This window comes from Crinia signifera, chromosome 1, assembly GCF_055691185.1.
Source record: "Crinia signifera chromosome 1, ASM5569118v1, whole genome shotgun sequence".
Taxonomy (NCBI): Eukaryota; Metazoa; Chordata; class Amphibia; order Anura; family Myobatrachidae; genus Crinia; species Crinia signifera.
In genome coordinates, this window is record NC_139217.1 from 78,726,764 (window position 1) to 78,747,093 (window position 20,330).

General features: G+C 40.9%; 1 protein-coding gene across 2 annotated transcripts in view; it reads right to left on the bottom strand.

The window, feature by feature from the left end:
* LOC146050578 (gamma-aminobutyric acid receptor subunit alpha-2-like) overlaps nucleotides 1-20,330 on the bottom strand; it is a 178,538-nt gene that overhangs the window by 156,032 nt on the left and 2,176 nt on the right. For both annotated transcript variants that reach the window (XM_083167774.1, XM_083167694.1), the window contains exon 3: nucleotides 18,655-18,770. In XM_083167774.1, the coding sequence (XP_083023900.1) occupies nucleotides 18,655-18,770 (116 nt within the window). The remainder of the gene's footprint in view (nucleotides 1-18,654; nucleotides 18,771-20,330) is intronic.

The following is a 20,330-nucleotide window of genomic DNA, read 5'->3' on the forward strand; positions in this document are numbered from 1 at the left end:
CTTAGTGTTTGCTGTTTTTGTGCTGATCCATGTAATGTGTACAGTTACATGCAGGTTGTGACTGCTGTTTTGCTGTATGAAACCAAATTGAATTATTAAACACTATTCAATATTGTGCTGACTTCTGAACTTCATTTTAAATCATATTGTTGATAATGCTAAAAGCAACCCCCGTACAATGCAGCAGGGGCAACAATTATGGTAAAGATTCCCTACATTGTATACCAGTAAGAGGAATTTATAATCTACTCCATTTGTCAGCCGGATTTGTTATTTATAGGTATAGAGACAAGATACTTCTGTCTCCCGATAAGGAAACGACAAATGAAAGCATTAAAAGGTGTCGGGATGAGTTAACAAGGACATTCAATCAGTGGAAATGCCTTGCCACAGACAATATTTTGTCACTTTATGTGATTATTTTGCTTGTAGTGCACCGTCAACAGGAAAGAAATATTATTTTGTTATAAATGCTGTCTTTGTTATACACTTGTAATACTGCACAGTGGTGGTGAGCAGTAATTGGCAACTAGTATACATATATTAGAATTGCAATAGGGACCCTGGGTCCATTGCTTATTGGATAAAAGAGAAACAAAGGTCTCCATACTATTCATTATTTCTTGTACACTGCCGTCATAAACAATCTTTAACAAAATGTAATCCAAAACATTGATGAATCCCAGAATTATCACTGGATCAAAAGTAGTATTATTGGATAGATTTTTTATATAATACCGTATATCCTCGAGTATTAGTCGACCCGAATATAAGCCGAGGCACCTAATTTTACAACAAATAACTGGGAAAACTTATTGACTCAAGTTGGACCCTCACTCGAGTATAAGCCGAGGGGGGGCTTTTTCAGCATAAAAAAGTTCTGAAAAAGTAGGCTTATACTCGAGTATATATGGTATATGTTTCATTCATCTTTCTTGTCAATAGGTCTAGATCTAGATTACAAATAAAAAAATGAGTCAGAGATACATGAGATGTGATGGGGAATAAACTCTGTTTTTAAAAGTATATATATTAGGAGTGTGTATATATATATGTGTGTGTGTGTCTGTGTGTTTGTTTGTTTGTTTTGGCAGTGAATATATTCCTATTTTTATTTCCTCTCCTGCTCTTCACTACATATTCCCTGTGCTAACCATTAAAGATGAGTGGTCAGCGATAATGGGAATTACTGACGAGGTTCTTTCTCTATTTATTAAATGAACAGAGTGCCGTATGAATCATGGATCATGTGGGTACCTTAAGAGCTTATCTGGACAACAATTTATTTTCTTCTTCTGCTCTGAAAATCCAATATTGAAAATATAATATATGGGGTAAAGCTGATTACGCACTATAAGATTATCTTTCCAATCTGGCTGGTTGAAACAAAAATTTGGTAAGGTTTTGGAACAAATTACAATTATTTGCTCCCAAAAGCTGGAAAATTGACAAAAATTTGTCATTTGATAAAATGATTTAATCAATTTGTCTGAATGACCATTTTGTCTGACTTCCATGTTTCTGCCAGAAATGACCAGATTTTAATTCCAACCAGTCAGATTGGAAAGATAGTTTTATAGTGTGTATCCAGCTTAACCCTTTGAGTGCCAGCATTGATGTGAGAGATGTGCAAAATATCTGCTAAAAACATACCAGCTTCGCTTTTTTTGGTTGCAATGTTTAACAAAACTTCAATGAATTGACTTTAGATCATTTGCCGGAAATAACTACAGTGAGTCATATTCCTCGACTTCGTCTTTAGCGGATATTTTGAACAACTCACAGCAACGTTGGCACTCAAAGGGTTAAGGGTCAGCTGACCTCTATGGTGCCAAGGGATCTCTCTCTAAATAGAGAGCTATAATATGCTGTATAAGCAAGTGTAACCAACTCATATACTCCTACTGCCTATATCCATGGGAAAATACAGTCAGGATCCCAGCAGTCAGGATTCCGCCAGTGAGAATAACGACAGTGGAATCTCAACTGTCAGAAGATAATGGTAAGTAATGTGGTTGTGATTAGGCAAAGTGGCGGTTTTTACCTATGGGCTGCAAGGCTGCAGCCGCCCCAGTTAACAGGCGCCACTGTTCTCTGCCTAAGTGAAGTCAGATGCAGTCTGTGAGACTGCTCTGGGTCTGTGAGACTGCTCTGGGTCTGTGAGACTGCTCTGGCTTCACTGTGACTGGCAGTGACTTCTTATTGGAAGTCTAACCTGCCAGTCACCCAAGGCAGTTCCATTGGGAGGTGTTCCCTCCCTCCGAGACGCCTCTATATGGCAGCCCATAAAAACCAGGTACAGCGCATGCACAGTACGAGGTCAATAATGCAAATGCACCGGACCCGGGTCCCTGATTATGCATCTGGGGACTGCTGCAAAAGCAGCTCATAGAGGCCGGGGGCCAGCGCATGCACAGCACAGAAGAAGCTACTGCACATGCATCAGCCCCACGGCGGACACCGGGGTGGTGGCTGTGCCCGCGATTGGCGGCAGCAGCGGTGGGGACCACGAGCACGGTGACAGCGGAGGGGGGCCCGCATCGCTGCAGCCCCCCACCTCTGCAGAGGTAAGAGCCGCCGCTGATTAGACATTAAGGGATAAGTTAGGGTTAAGCTGCTGGAGAAGTCTTTTAGTAGTGTTAAAGTTAGGTATAGGGTTCAAATATTGTGATTCATTGGAATGGAGAAGTTGGTATTCTGCCAGGATCTTGACTGCTGGGATTTCATACCCAACCCGCTCATACAATTTGCAGTTTGTTAGAGAGATCAACTGATTTCTGTCCTGCACCATTTCAATTGGGCCTGATGCACAATGCAAATCAACCTCCTGTATTAATTTGCATGCTTCGCAATACTTACACATATTCACCCATAAGCAGAGTTGTGGAAACAGCGGGAGCATGTGTAGTGTAAAAAACATGCTCAAATCAGCATCAGGCCCATTGCACCACTTTTGAAGCAAGGACCCACATTGAGAGACATGTCAGTAGGTGTATCTGTTCTGTTTATTCATTGATCCTATGTAATAGAGTATATAGATGTATTTTAGCAAGACTTTGATTTTCAAACAAAAGAGTTAGAACTGTACTTTTTGCATTTGAGACATAGGGCCTTATTCTAGTTCACTCTTTCTGACTTTCTGACTCTTTCCTTCTTAGATGGACAAAACCATGTGCACTGCAGGTGGGGCAGATGTAACATGGGCAGAGAGAGTTAGATTTGGGTGGGGTTTTACTTCAAAGTAAGATCTATATTGCAGTGTAAAAATAAAGCAGACAGTATTTACCTTGCACAGAAACAAAATAACTCACCCAAATCGAATTCTCTCTGCACATGTTACATCTGCCCCACCTGCAGTGCACATGTTTTTGTCCATCTAAGAAGGATTTTGTCAGAAAGGGTGAACTAGAATAAGGCCCATAATTTATTTTTTTTACTAGGACACTTATGACATTCAAAATAATGATTGCCAAATTATCCCCCTTTCGTGGTCCCCCACTATCCACGTCGGCGTGGAGTTGATTTTATATAGTGTGGTGAGCGCAGCGAGCCACCAAGCCTGAAGCGTTGCGAACAGACGTGGATTACGTTACATGTATTCCGCGGCCCCTCCCGGGGCTCGCTGCGCTCGCCACACTATATAAAATCAACTCCATGCCGACGCCGATAGTGGGGGTATGAAAAGGTCAGGAGGACGCATTCAGTCCTCCTGATGGAAGTACCTTTGTATGTCATATAACTGTACAGTAACTTAAATGGCATCGCACCCTATAAAATCTCATGCAATCGCATGCGATTTTATGTGCGGTGCGATCCGATGCGAACTCATTGCGAACTCATTGCACCGCCCAAGGCTAGAGAGCAGTGAATAAATTACATAGGAAAATTGCATTGCATGCAAAAAATCACATGCAATGCGATTTCCCTACGGTGCCATACTTATGTTAATTGGGCGCCCTGCTAATACATAAGTACCGCTATTTCACCCAGGGTAATTCCATGCAGTGCACGTAAGTTGGCTGCCTCACCTGGCACCTTGTTAGGGTGGAATACCCAACTCGTGGAAGTTACTATCCAAAAAGCCTGCATCAACACTACACTTTGGGCCTTATTCTAGTTCCCTCTTTCTGACAAAATCCTTCTTAGATGGACAAAACCATGTGCACTGCAGGTGGGGCAGATGTAACATGTGCAGAGAGAATTAGAGTTGGGTGGTATTTTGTTTCTGTGCAGGGTAAATACTGGCTGCTTTATTTTTACACTGCAATATAGATCTCACGTTGAAGTAAAACCCCACCCAAATCTAATTCTCTCTGCACAAGTAACATCTGCCCCACCTGCAGTGCACATGGTTTTGTCCATCTAAGAAGGAATTTGTCAGAAAGAAGGAACTAGAATAAGGCCCTTAGTCTACTATGCTCTCAAGGCTTTCTTTATGTCTGTGTGATTTATCTATTGCTGTACTAGCCAAATCCTTTGTATTATGTGCATTGTTTTGATGTCTGTAAAGTGCCTTGCGTTATGTTGGAGAATGTGCGCTCTATAAATAAAACTTTCTTATTTACTTTATTCAAACCTAATGAGCATTCAGCTATTTTTATACGAATGAAAAATAGTTGTTCAGTACTTATAGTACATATAGCGCCTATCTGGTATACAGTGCAGTCTACAATAAACCTGGAACACATCCTACAGATGCAGGGTTGGCCTGCAGTTTGCTGATTTTTTTGTCTTTTTTCATTTCAATTTGGCAACAGCCCCTCAATGCCCAAAACTAATCAATCTGCTCTGGTCAGAATATAGGCCCTTATTCTGGTCCACTCCTTCTGGGAAATTCCTTCTTAGATGGACAAAACCATGTGCACTGCAGGGGGGGGGGGGTGTAAAATGTGCAGAGAGAGTTAGATTTGTGTGAGTTATTTTGTTTCTGTTCAGGGAAAATGCTGACTGCTTTATTTGTACACTGCAATATACTGTAGATCTCACATTGAAGTAAAACCCCTACCAAATCCAACTCTCTCTGCACATGTTACATCTACCCCACCTGCATTGCACATGGTTTTGTCCATCTAAGAAGGAATTTGTAAGAAAGAGTACATCTGGAAAGTATTCACAGTGCTTCACTTTTTCTTATGTTACAGTCTTATTCCAAAATGGAATAATTCCTCAAAATTCTACACACAATACCCCATAATGACAACGTGAAAAAAGTTTTTGGGATATTTTTTTAAATTGTATATAAGTATTCACAGCTTTTGCCATGAAGTGTGCATCCTATTTCCAATGCTCATCCTTGAGATATTACTACAGCTTAATTTGAGTCTTCCTGTGGTAAGATATCTATTGGACATGGCGCCTTATTTTGATTAATTTTGTCCTCCGTGCATTCGCACGGAGGACCGATGTTTAGTGTCTGTGCATGCACAGGCACATTTCTGCGCATGTGCAGACACAGGGTGCGTGCACCCACGGCAAACTTTCGGTTTGCCAGGTGCACGCACCCGACATGCTGAGGGGGGGCAGAGACGGGCGGAGGGTGCTGGGCTGCCCAATTAGCACATGGGAACACTGGGCATTCCCAGGCTAATGAGGCTGTGATGGGCATGCGGAGGGCGGGCAGCTGACATCACCGGATGTCCTTGCACAGGGCGCCCGCAGGTTACAGTGACTATATAGGTAACTCTGAACTGTGTGCACGGGAGAAATCATTCAATGGTCAGCGACCACCGAATGATTTTTCCCTGCCTGCGAATGGATGATTATGTAAATCATCCATTCACAGACGCGCGGGGGGCACGGCGTGTGAGGGGGGCGGCCGGCACTGCGGGCGGAGGGCGGAGCCTGATGGACTTGCGAGTCAATCAGAATAAGGCCCATGATTTGGAAAGGCACACACCTGTCTATATAAGGTCCCACACTGGACAGTGCTACATGTCAGAGCACAAACCAAGCATGAAATCAAATGAATCAGATCAACTGGTAACAACATTTCCATAAACACTGCTTTATTTATGCATAGCAGTGTTATAAAAAAGTAACACACAATGGGCAAATTATACCAAACTTTAATATACTCTGTTTTTTAAGGACCATATAAATGGTAATATGTTATCAGACTATTCAAACCAGTTGTATTTTCATATAATGAAGTAATACTGGAAAAAGTACAAGACGTCATAGGTGAAACAATGATTAGGTGCAGCAGAGAAGTACAGTAGCATAGCAGGGAAGTAATGTTGCAATGCAGTAGAGTAGCAGGGTAGTGTAGCAAGGCAGTATTGTAGCAGGGAGGTCATTTAGCAAGGCAGTAGTGTAGCAACTTAGTAGCAGAGTATTTATCTAGCATTTAAGTATTGTAGCAGGGAAGTAGTGCCACGGTGAAGTAGTATATCAGGAAAGTAGTGCAGCAGGGAAGTATTAATTTAGGGAAGTAGTGCAGCATGGAAGTTTTGCAACTGAAAAGCAGTACAGCTAGGTGTAGCAGGGAACTAGTGCAGAAGGGAAGTACTGTAGCAGAGAAGTAGTGCAGCAGTGAAGTAGTATATCAGGAAAGTAGTGCAGCAGGGAAGTATTCATTTAGGGAAGTACAGTAGTGCAGCATGGAAGTTTTGCAACTGAAAAGCAGTACAGCCAGGAAGTTGCGCAGCATGGAAGTAGTGCAGCATGGGGGAAGTTTAATGGGCAGTAGTGTATCAGGGAAGTGGTGCAGCAGGGGAGTAGTGTATCAGTCAGAGCCAAATTTCCCATTAGGGGCGGCACATGTTTGGGGGTGGCACTTGGATGCCTGTGATACTATTGTCAGCCCAAAATGTACCAATAACTGCAAAATATCCACTGTAATGTACCATATTCCATTTTAAATAGAGTGTACATGGATAGGACATGCAGATACTGCCCCTGTACACTGTCCTACTTAGTAAATATGTATTCATAATAACAGAATATGTCACAGTTAGTGGCTTTATTTTATAAATCTATTATATTGGCTATTATCAAATGAGGGCTTGTAAGTGATCAATATAAATAATACAATTAGGCAGGGGGGGTGCGAACATTATTGTTGTGCCTAGGGGCGCCCTCATCCCTAAATCCGCCCCTGATCAGAGTAATGGAGTAATAATGGACTTCCCCTACTTATTCATATGAAGCTCATGTAAAAGTACTTTATAATACAAAAGCTGAACTTCTGTTTACTGTTAAAGAAATGCTCTATTTAAAAATAGCTGGCTCCAAACTACAACACATTGACATATATTATATTACTTTCCTGGAAGTTTGAATAATTCACATGTACAGTAGGTATTACTAACCCACGGAATGATACATGATTGCGATGTTATTTATGTCATGAATAAAAGCATTATGGTCTGTATTGTTAATTACTGCAGATGGCCATAAAAAAATATAGTGTTGGTTTATTTTATAAATTATAGGTGAGGTGAGGTAATAGACATAAATAAGCAAACTGTATCTGTTAAATGCGTCAGTACTTTTTTGTCTTTTGGAACAAAAATAGGGGACGATGTACAGTATTAAGCCTGGCAAAGTGATAAATTTGATATATTGTAGTGGTGATATACTGTAGTGGAAGGTGATAACGCACCAGCCAATCAACTCCTACAGTAACTGTCTTTTTCAAACACAGCTGATTAGCTGGTCCATTATCACCTTCCACTTCATTACTACTTTATCACTTTTCCATGTTTAACCATTAACACAAACTTAACTTAGCTTAACTAAAATAATGACACGGACACAAGTGCTGGCGTTTCAAATAATGAATGTCAAATTTAATTTGACAACTGGAAAACTAAACTAAACTATAAAATGGTGCCGGCACCAAAGAACGGTCAGAGGAAAGAAAAAGGATGGGGGGTAGGATCACCATATCATTCACACACCGCTGGCAGGGCCGGCGCCACCACTAGGCAGCTCTAGGCATTTGCCTAGGGCGCCGGCACCTGGAGGGCTGCAGTTCGCCCCTCACCCCCAGCATGGAGGGTTAGCGAACTGTGTAAAAAACTTGCGGCGCCGGCGTCCCTGCAGTGCTGGAGCAGGCAGGTGTGTCCGTGCCGTGGGGGAACCTGCGGCGCTGTCATTGTGTATAAAGCTGGCGGCGGCCAGCGGGGTCCCTGCAGTGAATAGAAAATAACTAGCGCTATGCGCGCGGCAGCGCGGGAATCGCTAGTTATTTTCTATTCACTGCAGGGACCCCGCCGGCCGCCGCCAGCTTTAAACACAATGACAGCGCCGCAGGTTCCCCCGCGGCACGGACACCCCTGCCCGCTCCGCAAGTTTTTTACACAGGTAGGAAAATGTTCAATTCCATTAATGAAAGCACACTATCATTGGGCATGAGGGCATGGGACTGGAGAGACACAGGAGGCATGGATCTAGAGAGACATAGGAGGGATAAGGCTGGAGAGACACAGGAGGTATGGATCTAGAGAGACCTAGGAGGGATAAGGCTGGAGAGACACAGGGAGGAGTCATGAGAATGCAGAAAACATTGAGGGATCTTGATCTTGAGAAAGACACAAAGGGGACAAAGATATATGGTGGCCAGTGATCACACTAGTGGGCCACGCTAGGGTAGGGTTACCAGCTCATCCCTTTATATATGAAATACACATATTCTGCTGCTGTCTTACTACAAATATCCAACTGGAACCTGTATAATTCTTACAGTATATGTCCTTAATTAAAGGGATGATCCGGAAACCCTAGGATTGCTGTAGGTCACATGATACTCCAACACTGACAATGAGAAGCTCATATAATGCAAGCACAAGACACATTCTGTCTATTATGTACATATATGTGTATATCTTCTCTAACACACAGAGGCACATCTGGGCTTATAATTGGCATGCCTTGATAAGAGCCATGACCCCAATTTAAGTATTGGAACGTCACCTAATGAGAAAGAGAAAATTGCCTTTGGCCATCAGAGCTTTAAATAACAACTTCAGTGATGATAAATTGTTAATTGCTTATCTGCCTCTGTTCAAATCTAAAAATGGATTCATAAGCACAAGCAAAGAATGTCTTTATTAAAATGTTACCATCTGTGATTGCGAAGAACTCTATTGCCATGGAAACCATTGACAACAGCATGCCTCATGGTTATTATCACATATACAAGTTATATATTTAATTAAACAGAAATGTATCTATTAGGCTCTACGATGCATTGCTGTGCATCTCCGGTGTCAGGCTAGGCCAGGCAGGCACAAAAAAATAGCTTGTTCCCCTCAGATATTTAATGGTTTATAAGACATTTATATGTTTCTAAGTAGCATAAAAACATAAAACGGGAATTTTTTTTTAATGTTTTTTTTTAAATTCTCCTAAGTGCCAGCAGTGCACAGGAACTATAAGGTCTCTTTTAAGCTATTTATTGTCACTGTGAGTAATAGACTAGCAACCTTGGGCGAATAACAATCTCGTGCCTCTAGGAGAGAGAATTCGAACTCAGCTAATAAAAGTGTTTTCTTTTTTTTTTTTTCATATTGGAAGACAGATCATATGGAGCAGGTTATTAATGGAGGTCGTGGTAGCGGTTACATTAACTTAGCAAAATGTTTAGATACTGTACCCTATGACTACAGAATAGCAGAAAAGAGAATTCCATTTTTTTTTCCCAAAGACCTGATGTAGCACAGGCAAGATAAGACATATCTAGATCTGATTTTTTTTTTTAGTCGGGATGTACATTACCCCACAATAAAGTGCCACCACCACACAAAAGCAATGCCTTCTGTAGGCTCAACCATTATTCAAGAGACCATAGTTTATAAATTGACGGGCAAATAACGGCATCGCTGAGGCATGAGAGACAATTATATCTCTAATAGATTGGATGGATTGTCCTCCTTCAGATGACTTTGATTTACTGATATTCTATTATGTTATCTTTCTGTCTCTTGTTTTTGGTTTTATCCCATGTCTATATCATCTGAAGCAAGGGCCAACTAGGCCCTAGGATATCTAGAAAGGGGGTTTCTAAATACTTGGCTTTGCAAGCCGATGAAGAGAGCATAATTATCACTCAAGTTATATAGTCTGCCTCATACGAAGTGTAGTGCATGTAATAGTTCATAAAAAGTAAACCAGTAGGAGACACATTCTCCCTCCTCATGGTAAGAAACCTGTCTCTTTTGCAGCTAGCTACTTTCTAGTCTCTCATATCTAAAGCACCGATGGATCACCCAGATACACTGCTAGTGTGTAAGTGATTCAAGCCTCCAGCCAGGACAGAGATGACGAGGGGGGATTCTAACAACTGGAAACCCCCTATGCATTTGCCTATGTGTAAGCAGAGTTGGTTATTATCAGGGCCGGCGCCACCACTAGGCAGCTCTAGGCATTTGCCTAGGGCGCCGGCACCTGGAGGGCGGCAGTTCGCCCCTCACCCCCAGTGAACTGTGTAAAAAAATTGCTGCCCCGGCGTCCCTGCAGTGCTGGGGCGGTCAGGGGGTGTCCGTGCCATAGGGGTACCTGCGGCGCCGTCATGTGTACAAAGCTGGCTGCGGCCGGCGGGGTCCCTGTAGTGAATAGCAAATAACTAGCGCTATGCGCGCGGCGGCGCCGGAAGCGCTAGTTATTTGCTATTCACTACAGGGACCCCGCCGGCCGCAGCCAGCTTTATACACATGACGGCGCCGCAGGTACCCCTACGGCACGGACACCCCTGACCGCCCCAGCACTGCAGGGACGCCGGGGCAGCAATTTTTTTACACAGGTACCACCCCCCCCCTCCCCCCGACACCGGGGTGCCCCCACCCGGACTCGCCTGGGGCGCTCCGTTGCCTTGCACTGGCCCTGGTTATTCTTATTGTCCTTGGAAACAATGCAAAGCTACTGTCTATATACAACTGTCTGATAGTAGAAGAAAAACAAAATGATAATACAGTATATTTAGTAAAAATTGCAGAAACACATGTACAAGACAAAAGACCTGGGAGAAAAAAAAAACATTATTTAAGAGATTGGCTTCTGTTCCACCATGATAATAGGTTTCCACGTGTTCCATGTTATGATGAATAAAGTATATATGGGGTGAAAACTATTGCCAATGATGTCAATGAGGCTTAAGATAAAAATGCTGCACAATTTCTTATCTACTTTAGCGGTTGCTGTATTAAGTAGTTATAAGAGTGGAGAAGTGAGGCTAGCCCTAGCCAATTTCATACCATAGGCAAGATTCTGGCTGGTGCTCCCTAGCACCGTCACTAGTTCCAACTCTGACCCGGTACCCCTTTATCAACATAGCACACAGATCACAGCAGCAGCCTTATGAGAGCCCTCAATGGGCCTAAGGCACGTGGCCCATTAAAGGGAAATGTTATTTCTGGAAAGAGGCATGGTCACACAATAGTACCTTTAATTAAAATGACAGCACACAGCAGTGCAACCTTATTCACATTATATCACAAGATAGTGTTCTTTAGTCACATAAATGTCACACAGTTGTGTCCATTATTCATGTTACACCACACCGTATTGCTCCTTATTCACATTACAGCCACACCATTCACAGTAGACACAGTATTGCCCTTTATACACATTACATTACAGAGTGGTGCACCTTATACACATACTGTAATGCTACACAGTTATATAACCTCTTATACACATAATGCCACACAGCAATGTCCTCTACACATTATGCCACATATTAGTAATACCCTTATATGCATAATGCCATACAATAATGCCCCTTGCACATTATGCCACACATTAATAATGCCCTTATACCAGAGGTTCCCAAACACGTTCCTTAAGGCACCCCAACGGTCCAGGTTTTAGGTATATCCATGGCTCAGCACAGATGATTAAATCAGACTGACTGAGTTATTAATTAGGTCACCTGTGGCCAAGCATGGATATACTTAATACCTGGACCGTTGGGGTGCCTTGAGGACCACGTTTGGGAACCTATGCCTTATACACATAATCCCACATAGTAATCCCTTACATATTAAGCCACACAAGTAATTGTTTTATATACATAACTCCACACAGTATTACACATATGCCACACATTATTACACCCCAACTTTCCTCAGCACACCCTGCCCAGAACTCACCTGGCCTGGTGTCTACATATATATTGAAACCTGGGCCGGCTGCAGGGAGTAGTCAGTGGGGTTCAACCTGCTGGCATCTGCAAAGGTTCATGGGAAGAGAATCTGCTGTGACTTTCCAGGTGCAGCAACCCTCCTCTTAGTCTAGTGGCCATTTTTGTTATTGCCCGCTGCTGCCACCATTGTCTCTTTTTTCCACTCTGGCACTCCAGCTGCTGCCAGCTCAGTTGTATAAACTGCAGCCCATTCAGAGCCCGATCCAGTCCCACGAAAACCACCCATTACCTGCTGTCAAGCTGAGCTGGCCTCATTTCAAATGCCCTGGTAGTTTGACTAATTTGCATACAGTATGCCTAGGGACGGATTGAACCAGTAAGGAAGTTGCCAATAGCAACCAATCAGCTTGTACCTATCATTTTAAATAATTATCTTGATGTTACTGCTTCTCCATTCACTGCTTGATACTGTACATCAAACCCTTAGACAAAAACAATCCCATAATGTCCAGTACTTTCCCTTTAAGTGCTAACATTGCTGTGAGTGATGTGCAAAATATCTGCTAAAAATGCCAGGGCCATAGCCGAGGAATAGAAATTGTCACATGTTGTATTCTTATATATGAAATACTTGTGGCACAAAATAAATAATAAATTATAATGGTATCCAGACTTTAGGTCAACAGTCAATAGATAGACCACTTTTGGTCAACTTGCAATAGGCCAACATGGTCAACTCGTTTACATAACAATGGTTGATGCAACACATGGTCGACATACGTTTTGCCAATTTTATTTCTCATTTATTGAACTTTTTCAAACGATCCATGCAGACTGCAATTGGGAATGGTAATCTGCCCGGGGCAAAGACAGCCATGCGAGGAGCTGTGGAACAGCACTTATCCTTATGGCTGCCTAGTTGCCAACCGGTATCCAGACCCTAGGTCGACCATGTCTAGGTCGACATTCATAAGTTTGACACCCTATGGTCAACAGTCAATTGGATGACACCACTGAATGGTCGACATACTCATGTTCAACATGGTCTAAAGGTCGACACAAGCTTTAGTTTTTCATGTTTTTTTTGTCCAATATGTGCCGACAGGCGGTATTTCATGCCGTACCATGGGAGAATAAAATAGTGTGCCGAGTGCAGCAAGGCACTGTGCCCAAACCATGGCGAGAGGACGCCGTGCACTTTTTTTTAGTGTCAATGTCGACTGTGTTGACATTCGTGACAAAAACGTGAAAAACTCGTGTCAAACTTTTGACTGTCCACCTTCCTGTTGTCGACCTAACGCTTGTGTCGATATATTGACCATGAGTATGTCGACCATTCAGTGGTGTTGACCTACTTACTGTCGACCATAGGGTGTCAGCCTGGTCGACTTAGCATAGCATAACCTTGCCACCCATTACCACCCCCAAATCCACAAATAGAGATACTGTATGCTTGATACATGCTTGACCCTGCATTAACTGCAGCTGTCCAAAGTTGTGTATACTTTGCTATACAGTACCTGACATGGCAAAGGTTTGCTGAATTACTATAATGATTATTTGCTAGGAAATCCAACGGCTTAGCAAGCAAAATAATGGGTTTTTTTTTTTGTAAAAAAACATTAAGGTAAATTATCTAGGAGAGCAGAAAGAATAGTGTGAAACATACAGTAATACTCAATGCTGCAAAGCAGTAAAATGCAGCACCTCCTATTAGCATAAAACATTTGCATAATTACTGTAGATCAGTGGTTCCCAAACTTTTTGGAATCACAGCAGGTTTGTTTTCACAGCACTCCTAGACCAAAAGTATTTTTATGGAAAAATTTGGAACAACAAACTGTGTTTTTTTGTTTATGTACTCTCTAATTGGGCGCTGCAGATCCCTTGTAGCACCATATAAAGGATAATAATAATAATAATAATAATAATAATAATAATAATAATAATAATAATAATAATAATTTATAGCATGTCATTCTTGGGTTCAGTTATGTATTGGATAACAGGATTCACTTCTGCTTGCCCATGTATTTAATAATTGGATGCCACAATTACATTGACCATAATCATTGAATTGGTTCTGACCACCAAACAAGGGCTACCCTGCAATTGGCCTGAGACACCCCAGTATGGGAACCACTGTTGCTAATTATTATTGAAATACAGCAGTACCGTATCTATGTTTTTATCAAGTATAATGGAGTAAACTTGTATTTTACACCATGCTGTTGCATAAATACTTAGGTTAGATTGAGCTCAGCAGTTCACATATCCCATTGGACGTGATTCGCAGCTGCATATACTATATTATAGTGTCATTATTCCAAAGGCTATTTTGAATATATGACAACATACATGGTCTAAGTCTAAACCAATGAATTTGTCTGACACCAGAAATCTATGCTTTGGCTAAAGTGGGCAACATTACACTAAGGGGTAGATGTATGAAGCAGTGATAAGGGAGGAGAAGTGATAAAGTGCCTGGTACTTTGTCACCAGCCAATCAGCTCCTGACTTTGAAGGAGTTGGGCTGGGTTTAAAAAAGGACAGTTAAGGGATGACTGGACAGTGATAATTTACCAGGAACTTTATCACTTCTCCTCCCTTATACTGCTTCATACATCTACCCCCCGCTGTCAACCATAGTCAATATTAATCTATCAACAGATACTGTACTTAGCTATTGGTCATCATGAAATGGAACGGTGTTCAACAGCCATGGATGCTGAGTGTATCATAAACATGGCGTCTCTATAGAACAGAAGTATACGGGGCAAATTTACTAACATTTACGGACCAATCATATCATATTCTATCTATTATCTTCTAGAAGGTTATACATAAATAAGAATTAGATTCTGATTGGTTGCCCATTGCAACATTCCATGTGAACTAGAACTCTCATCTTAGTAACCCCCCCCCCCCCCCCCATGTGTCTATATGATGCAAGTGACAATTTACCTAAAAAGGGAAAGAGAAGAGAACTGTGGATGGAGGGAAAGGAAAATGTGTGTGGGGGATGGGAGGCAGGGGGGGGGGGGGGATTAAATGTAAACCTGTCCTGTGTATATTCATTATTTAGATTTGCTTCCATAACAAAACCACGTAATGCTTAATTTAGCCCTTGTGTTTGTAGATTGATAGAATTACATATACTGTACTGTAGCTTTTTTTACTATTATTATTTTTACTACTATTATAGTTATTATCTATATTATTATTATTATTATAATTATGTGTATTTTTAAATTGTTCTACTCTTTATGTTATTGGATGTGCCTTGCAAAATCTACTAACACAGTGCTGCACATGAACTGTTATACTGTAGATATAGCTTTAGATCAGGGGTGTCAAACTCAAATTCATCGGGGGCCGCATCAGCAGTTTGGTCACCCTCAAAGGGCCGGTCCCCCAAAAAGTACAAATGACAGAAAACTTGTACAAGGTGTACTTTAAAGCAGTATGAAACAGGACATGCATATAACAATAATGCGATAACAAAAATGGTGGGTCATCAAACACAGAGCTATGCTGCAGAAATTTAATTCCACATCCAGTACTAAATATATTGAGGTGCAGGGTTCAGTGGTAGACAGGGACAGAAGGTACAGAGCTGCCTTAGGGATGCTAGAGGAGGTGACACCATTTTGGGAAAGACATTTTAATGTATGCTAGCAAGATAGACATGCAGTGACTAGAGGAGAGCATGGCCTGGAGTGTAAATGTCACCCTCAGTGACAGAGATCCCCACATACAGCGACCAGCCCGAGCTATACACTACTAACCTATTTCAGTCAGCCGCATCACACACACGGTTACCGCTACTACCAGCAGTCCAGCTTGGATCGCCAGCTGCGTGACGTCCCAGTCCCAGCAACCAACCCCGCAGCTCGAGCGAGCGAGTGCGCGTGGGGTGGGGGGTGGGTGAGAGGAGGTGGCCTAGGCAGGAGCTGGGACACACTGCCCCTGCGTGCTATCTCCTCGCGTGGGCCACATGACGAGGTCTGGCGGGCCAGATTTGGCCCGCGGGCCTTGTGTTTGACACCCGTGCTTTAGATGTTTTATGTGGTCGGTGACTGCAAACTGCATACAGTATGTGTGCAAGTCATTCATATAATCTGGCTTCTTAAACAATGTATGAGGCTACACTGGACACCAATGCACTTATATAGGGAACTTCCCTAGAACTGCCTGTGTGGGGAAAACCAGTAGCTAACAGTGCTGCTGTTGACTGCAGTAGTGAATTAATTCCGGGCACAGATACCTTGCTGTATTTAATGTTTAAAGACGTATTGTTATCTATTCAATTATACTTGTTAAATTGATTTACACATTTTCCGATTTTATTTGACCATTTTAAATAATATAAAGGAACGATCTATTGATATGCAGGCTGAAAATCGGGAACATTCGTTTAATCTGATTAACTGTTTTAATTAGATGAATTCATGTACTTAACAGATGTATACTGAATTATTGCATTAGCAATGTGATTAGCTATAAGATTAACACAGCAATAATATTCTTTACAGATCTGTTAAAACGACTGTGGGCACTCAGCAGCCAAACTCTACCACATGGTGAAACACATCAAGCTAATAAAATGATAGTACAGTATATATAAATTGGATCTAAATAGAAACACATTTATACAAGTCCTTTACATATTAGTCTCAATTGAATAAATTACTATTAAAAGCCCCATATTTCTCCCATTTACACATTGAAGGTGATGATTAGCATGGTTCCCAATTTGACTATTATATTTTAAAAGGTTATTTATCAAAGCTTGGCAAGAGGTAAAATTGTGAGAGATAAATTACCAACCAATCAGCTTCTGTCTTTTTTCAAACACAGCCTGCAAAATGTAAATAAGAAGCTGATTGGTTAGCATTTTATCTGTCGCAATTTTATCTTTTTAAGCTTTGAAAAATACCTTCTTACACAGTTCGATGTGGTCTTTTTTTCTATTCGATTTTGATTATGAAATCGAACGGAAATTGAACACATACGATTTTGATTCGATCTCAATTCTCGGTTCCGTGGCATCGGTATCGAACAGAAAAATAGACTGTGTAGGCAAGACTATATAGTCCAGATAGGCAGTACGGATGATGTAATGGTTAGCATTACTGCCTCACAGCACTGAGGTCATGGGTTCGATTTCCATCGTGGCTCTAACTGTGTGGAGTTTGTATATTCTCCCCGTACTTGCGTGGGTTTCCTCCGGGTACTCTGGTTTCCTCCCACAATCCAAAAAATATACTGGTAGGTTATTTGGCTCCTAACAAAATTAACCCTAGAATTTCTGTGTGCGCGTGTACATGTGGTAGGGAATATAGATTGTAAGTTCCACTGGGGCAGGGACTGATGTGAATGTTCAGATATTCTCTGTAAAGCGCTGCGGAATATGTGTGCGCGATATAAGAAACTGTTAATATAGTCAAAATCGAACGCGTTCGCCTTGCCATGCAATTCAATTCCAATCGAATTGGATCAAATAGCAAGGCAATTGTACAGTGTGTACACCCCTTTAGTTTTGCATCTCTTATTCAGTTGCAATGTAAATTCTGACACAGCCATAATAAAACAGTAACCTTTAAAACAACATTGATCTCCTACACTTCTTCCTAGTAATATATGTACTACAATGCCTTCCTGACATTTGCTGCAGTGTAACTCAAATACAAAATAATTCAAAAAGAACAAGAATCTATGTTCATCCACATGAAAGGAGCACAACAAATACCAGAATGTGTCTTCCAACTAATGACAACAAACCTTTCTTACAATAAAAACCACAATAAAGACCTATTGTGCCCCAGGCTTAACAAATAAAGAATAATGAGGTCTCATGGCATCAGATCTTTATTGATCCCATGATGTGTAGGATGGCCCTATAGTAATAAAAGTGCAGCACATGTAACACGGTATCAAAGGAATTGCACAGCGAAGCAAAAAAAAAGGTGAAATCCCCTCGTTAAATAGTCTGCAATAAAAACATACTTGCTAAACATAAAACGCTCCATATGCATGCATAATAAATATAACATTTACAAGTTAGTCAATCTCTGCATTATTCCAATAGTAGCACATAGTTACAGTATTAGATACTGTACTGTAAGTATACAGCAATGCAGAGTAATTATACTGTACATCCCTATGATGCTGCAGATATAATATACTGTAGCACACACACTCAGGCATGGCAACTACAAAGATTTTTTTTACAGACGGTCCTGTAACAATTTTATACATTTAGGTTATTTTTATTACATTTAGTTGAATACACTATAAAATGACCAAAGTTTGATTTTATAACCTTATGTTGTTACAAGTAACACAAACAACGTTTAAAACAGACACAGACAACTGTGGTCCTCCATCTGGTCTGGGACTATTAGTCCCAGAATGTCCTTTCATGCAGCCAACAGCATGCTTAGACTTGTAGTACCACAACAGCAGTACTGTAGGTCCACCAAGTGGCAACTTCTGTGCTCCAACAATTGAACTTTTTACTGTGTACACAATTAATGCACATACATTTGCAATCACAGAAGCATTACCTCCTAATCCTGGCCTGAGTCTGTTATCATATCCATCCAGAAGTCTGTCTAAAATTCTTGTGAATATGGTAATATTATTCTTTGCGTCATCATCCAAGGGGTCTGCTAGCACTTGCCTAGGCAAAAAACATATATGCGTAAGTTTTACAAAACATTACTGTACAATAAGTGCCCATTGTTTGTAAGCAGTATGTACAGTACAGCCAACTGAAGGCATTATAAGTAGTGAGAGTCCTGCAAAATCTGCATGGCAGAAAACCTGGAAGCAAGAACAAACTCAAGGCACTCTTAAGGTGTGTACACACGCTTCAATTAGCTTTAGATTCAATGTCCGATTCGATTTTCCATTAGATTTGGCATTAGATCTTTGCATTCAATTTGCCATTAGATCTGTACTTTTACATTAGATATCGAATCCGATTTACACTCAAGGTACAGTGTACACATTCGATTTACTGGATCGAATTCGATATTTCCTTGGCTGCACAGTCGATTTTTCTTTTCGATATAGAGAAAAAGGGAGCGCGCATCGAATCGAAGCATCTTAAAAACCATTCGATTACGATTCGATTTTGCTTCTATAAAAATCAAATCCAAAACCTGTCAAAATCGAAGCATGTGTACACCCCTTTAAACTTGCTGCAACCAGACATATACTTTTTATACTATAATTAAACTAGATCCTTACAGAGATTGCTTCGGAGTCCCAATATAACTGACAGTATACTGTAAGCATTTTTAAACAACAGTAATGGAGTGTGAGACCCAAGTGGGTTGGTTCGTACAGCTCGGAGCACTTCTTACTACACTTTAAGAACAAAATATCAAGTAGTAAGAAAAGAAAGTATACAAGTAGTCAGACAATAATCATTACCAGTAACATAATATACAGTGTAAAAGCCGCAACTGTCCTAGAGAAACAGGTATATGCGCTAAACTAAGTTTAGCAGTGTACTGTAGTTATACACACCAGATGCTCTATGATGTATCCCTTGTTGTAATTGTAGTATATATATATATATATATATATATATATATATATATATATATATATATATATAAAAGACAATTTTAGAAAGTTTGGAAACTTATAGCAATGCAGTAATATTATTTCTTCTTCTCTGTAAAACCTTTGTGAGGTTACTATACCCTGTATTTATAATTGCTTTCATTTATAATGCAGAAATAGTTGTAAGCACACACACACTTCTGCCATTAGCACGCCAAACAATAAAAATGCATTTCCAAAATTGGCTACAAAACAACAAACAGTATAATATATAAATATAATTAGCAGAGGAAAAAAAAAGAATCTATTTCTTGTGTGCGGAATAACAATAAATGCCAAGTAGATATTATGTTTTTACATGTGCTGGATATTTTTAGGGATGTTATTTAAATAGGTTCTCCTTGGCGGAGCTGCATGAGGCAAGTAGTTAACTTAGCCAGTTTGCTAAAAAAGACGTGTGGAACATCACGATAAATACAAGTTGTAAAAGGAAAGGAACACTTGCTATGTATTTATGCTGCCATTATTAAACAAGAAAACAATGAGAATAACTTGTCTCATAAAGCAACCACTGTTTTATTGTGTATTGAGAGCCTGGCTCTGTACACCAGCTCCACCTAGAGCTTACTGGGGTCTGTTAGAACATTCCCAGCACTCTAGTAACCTC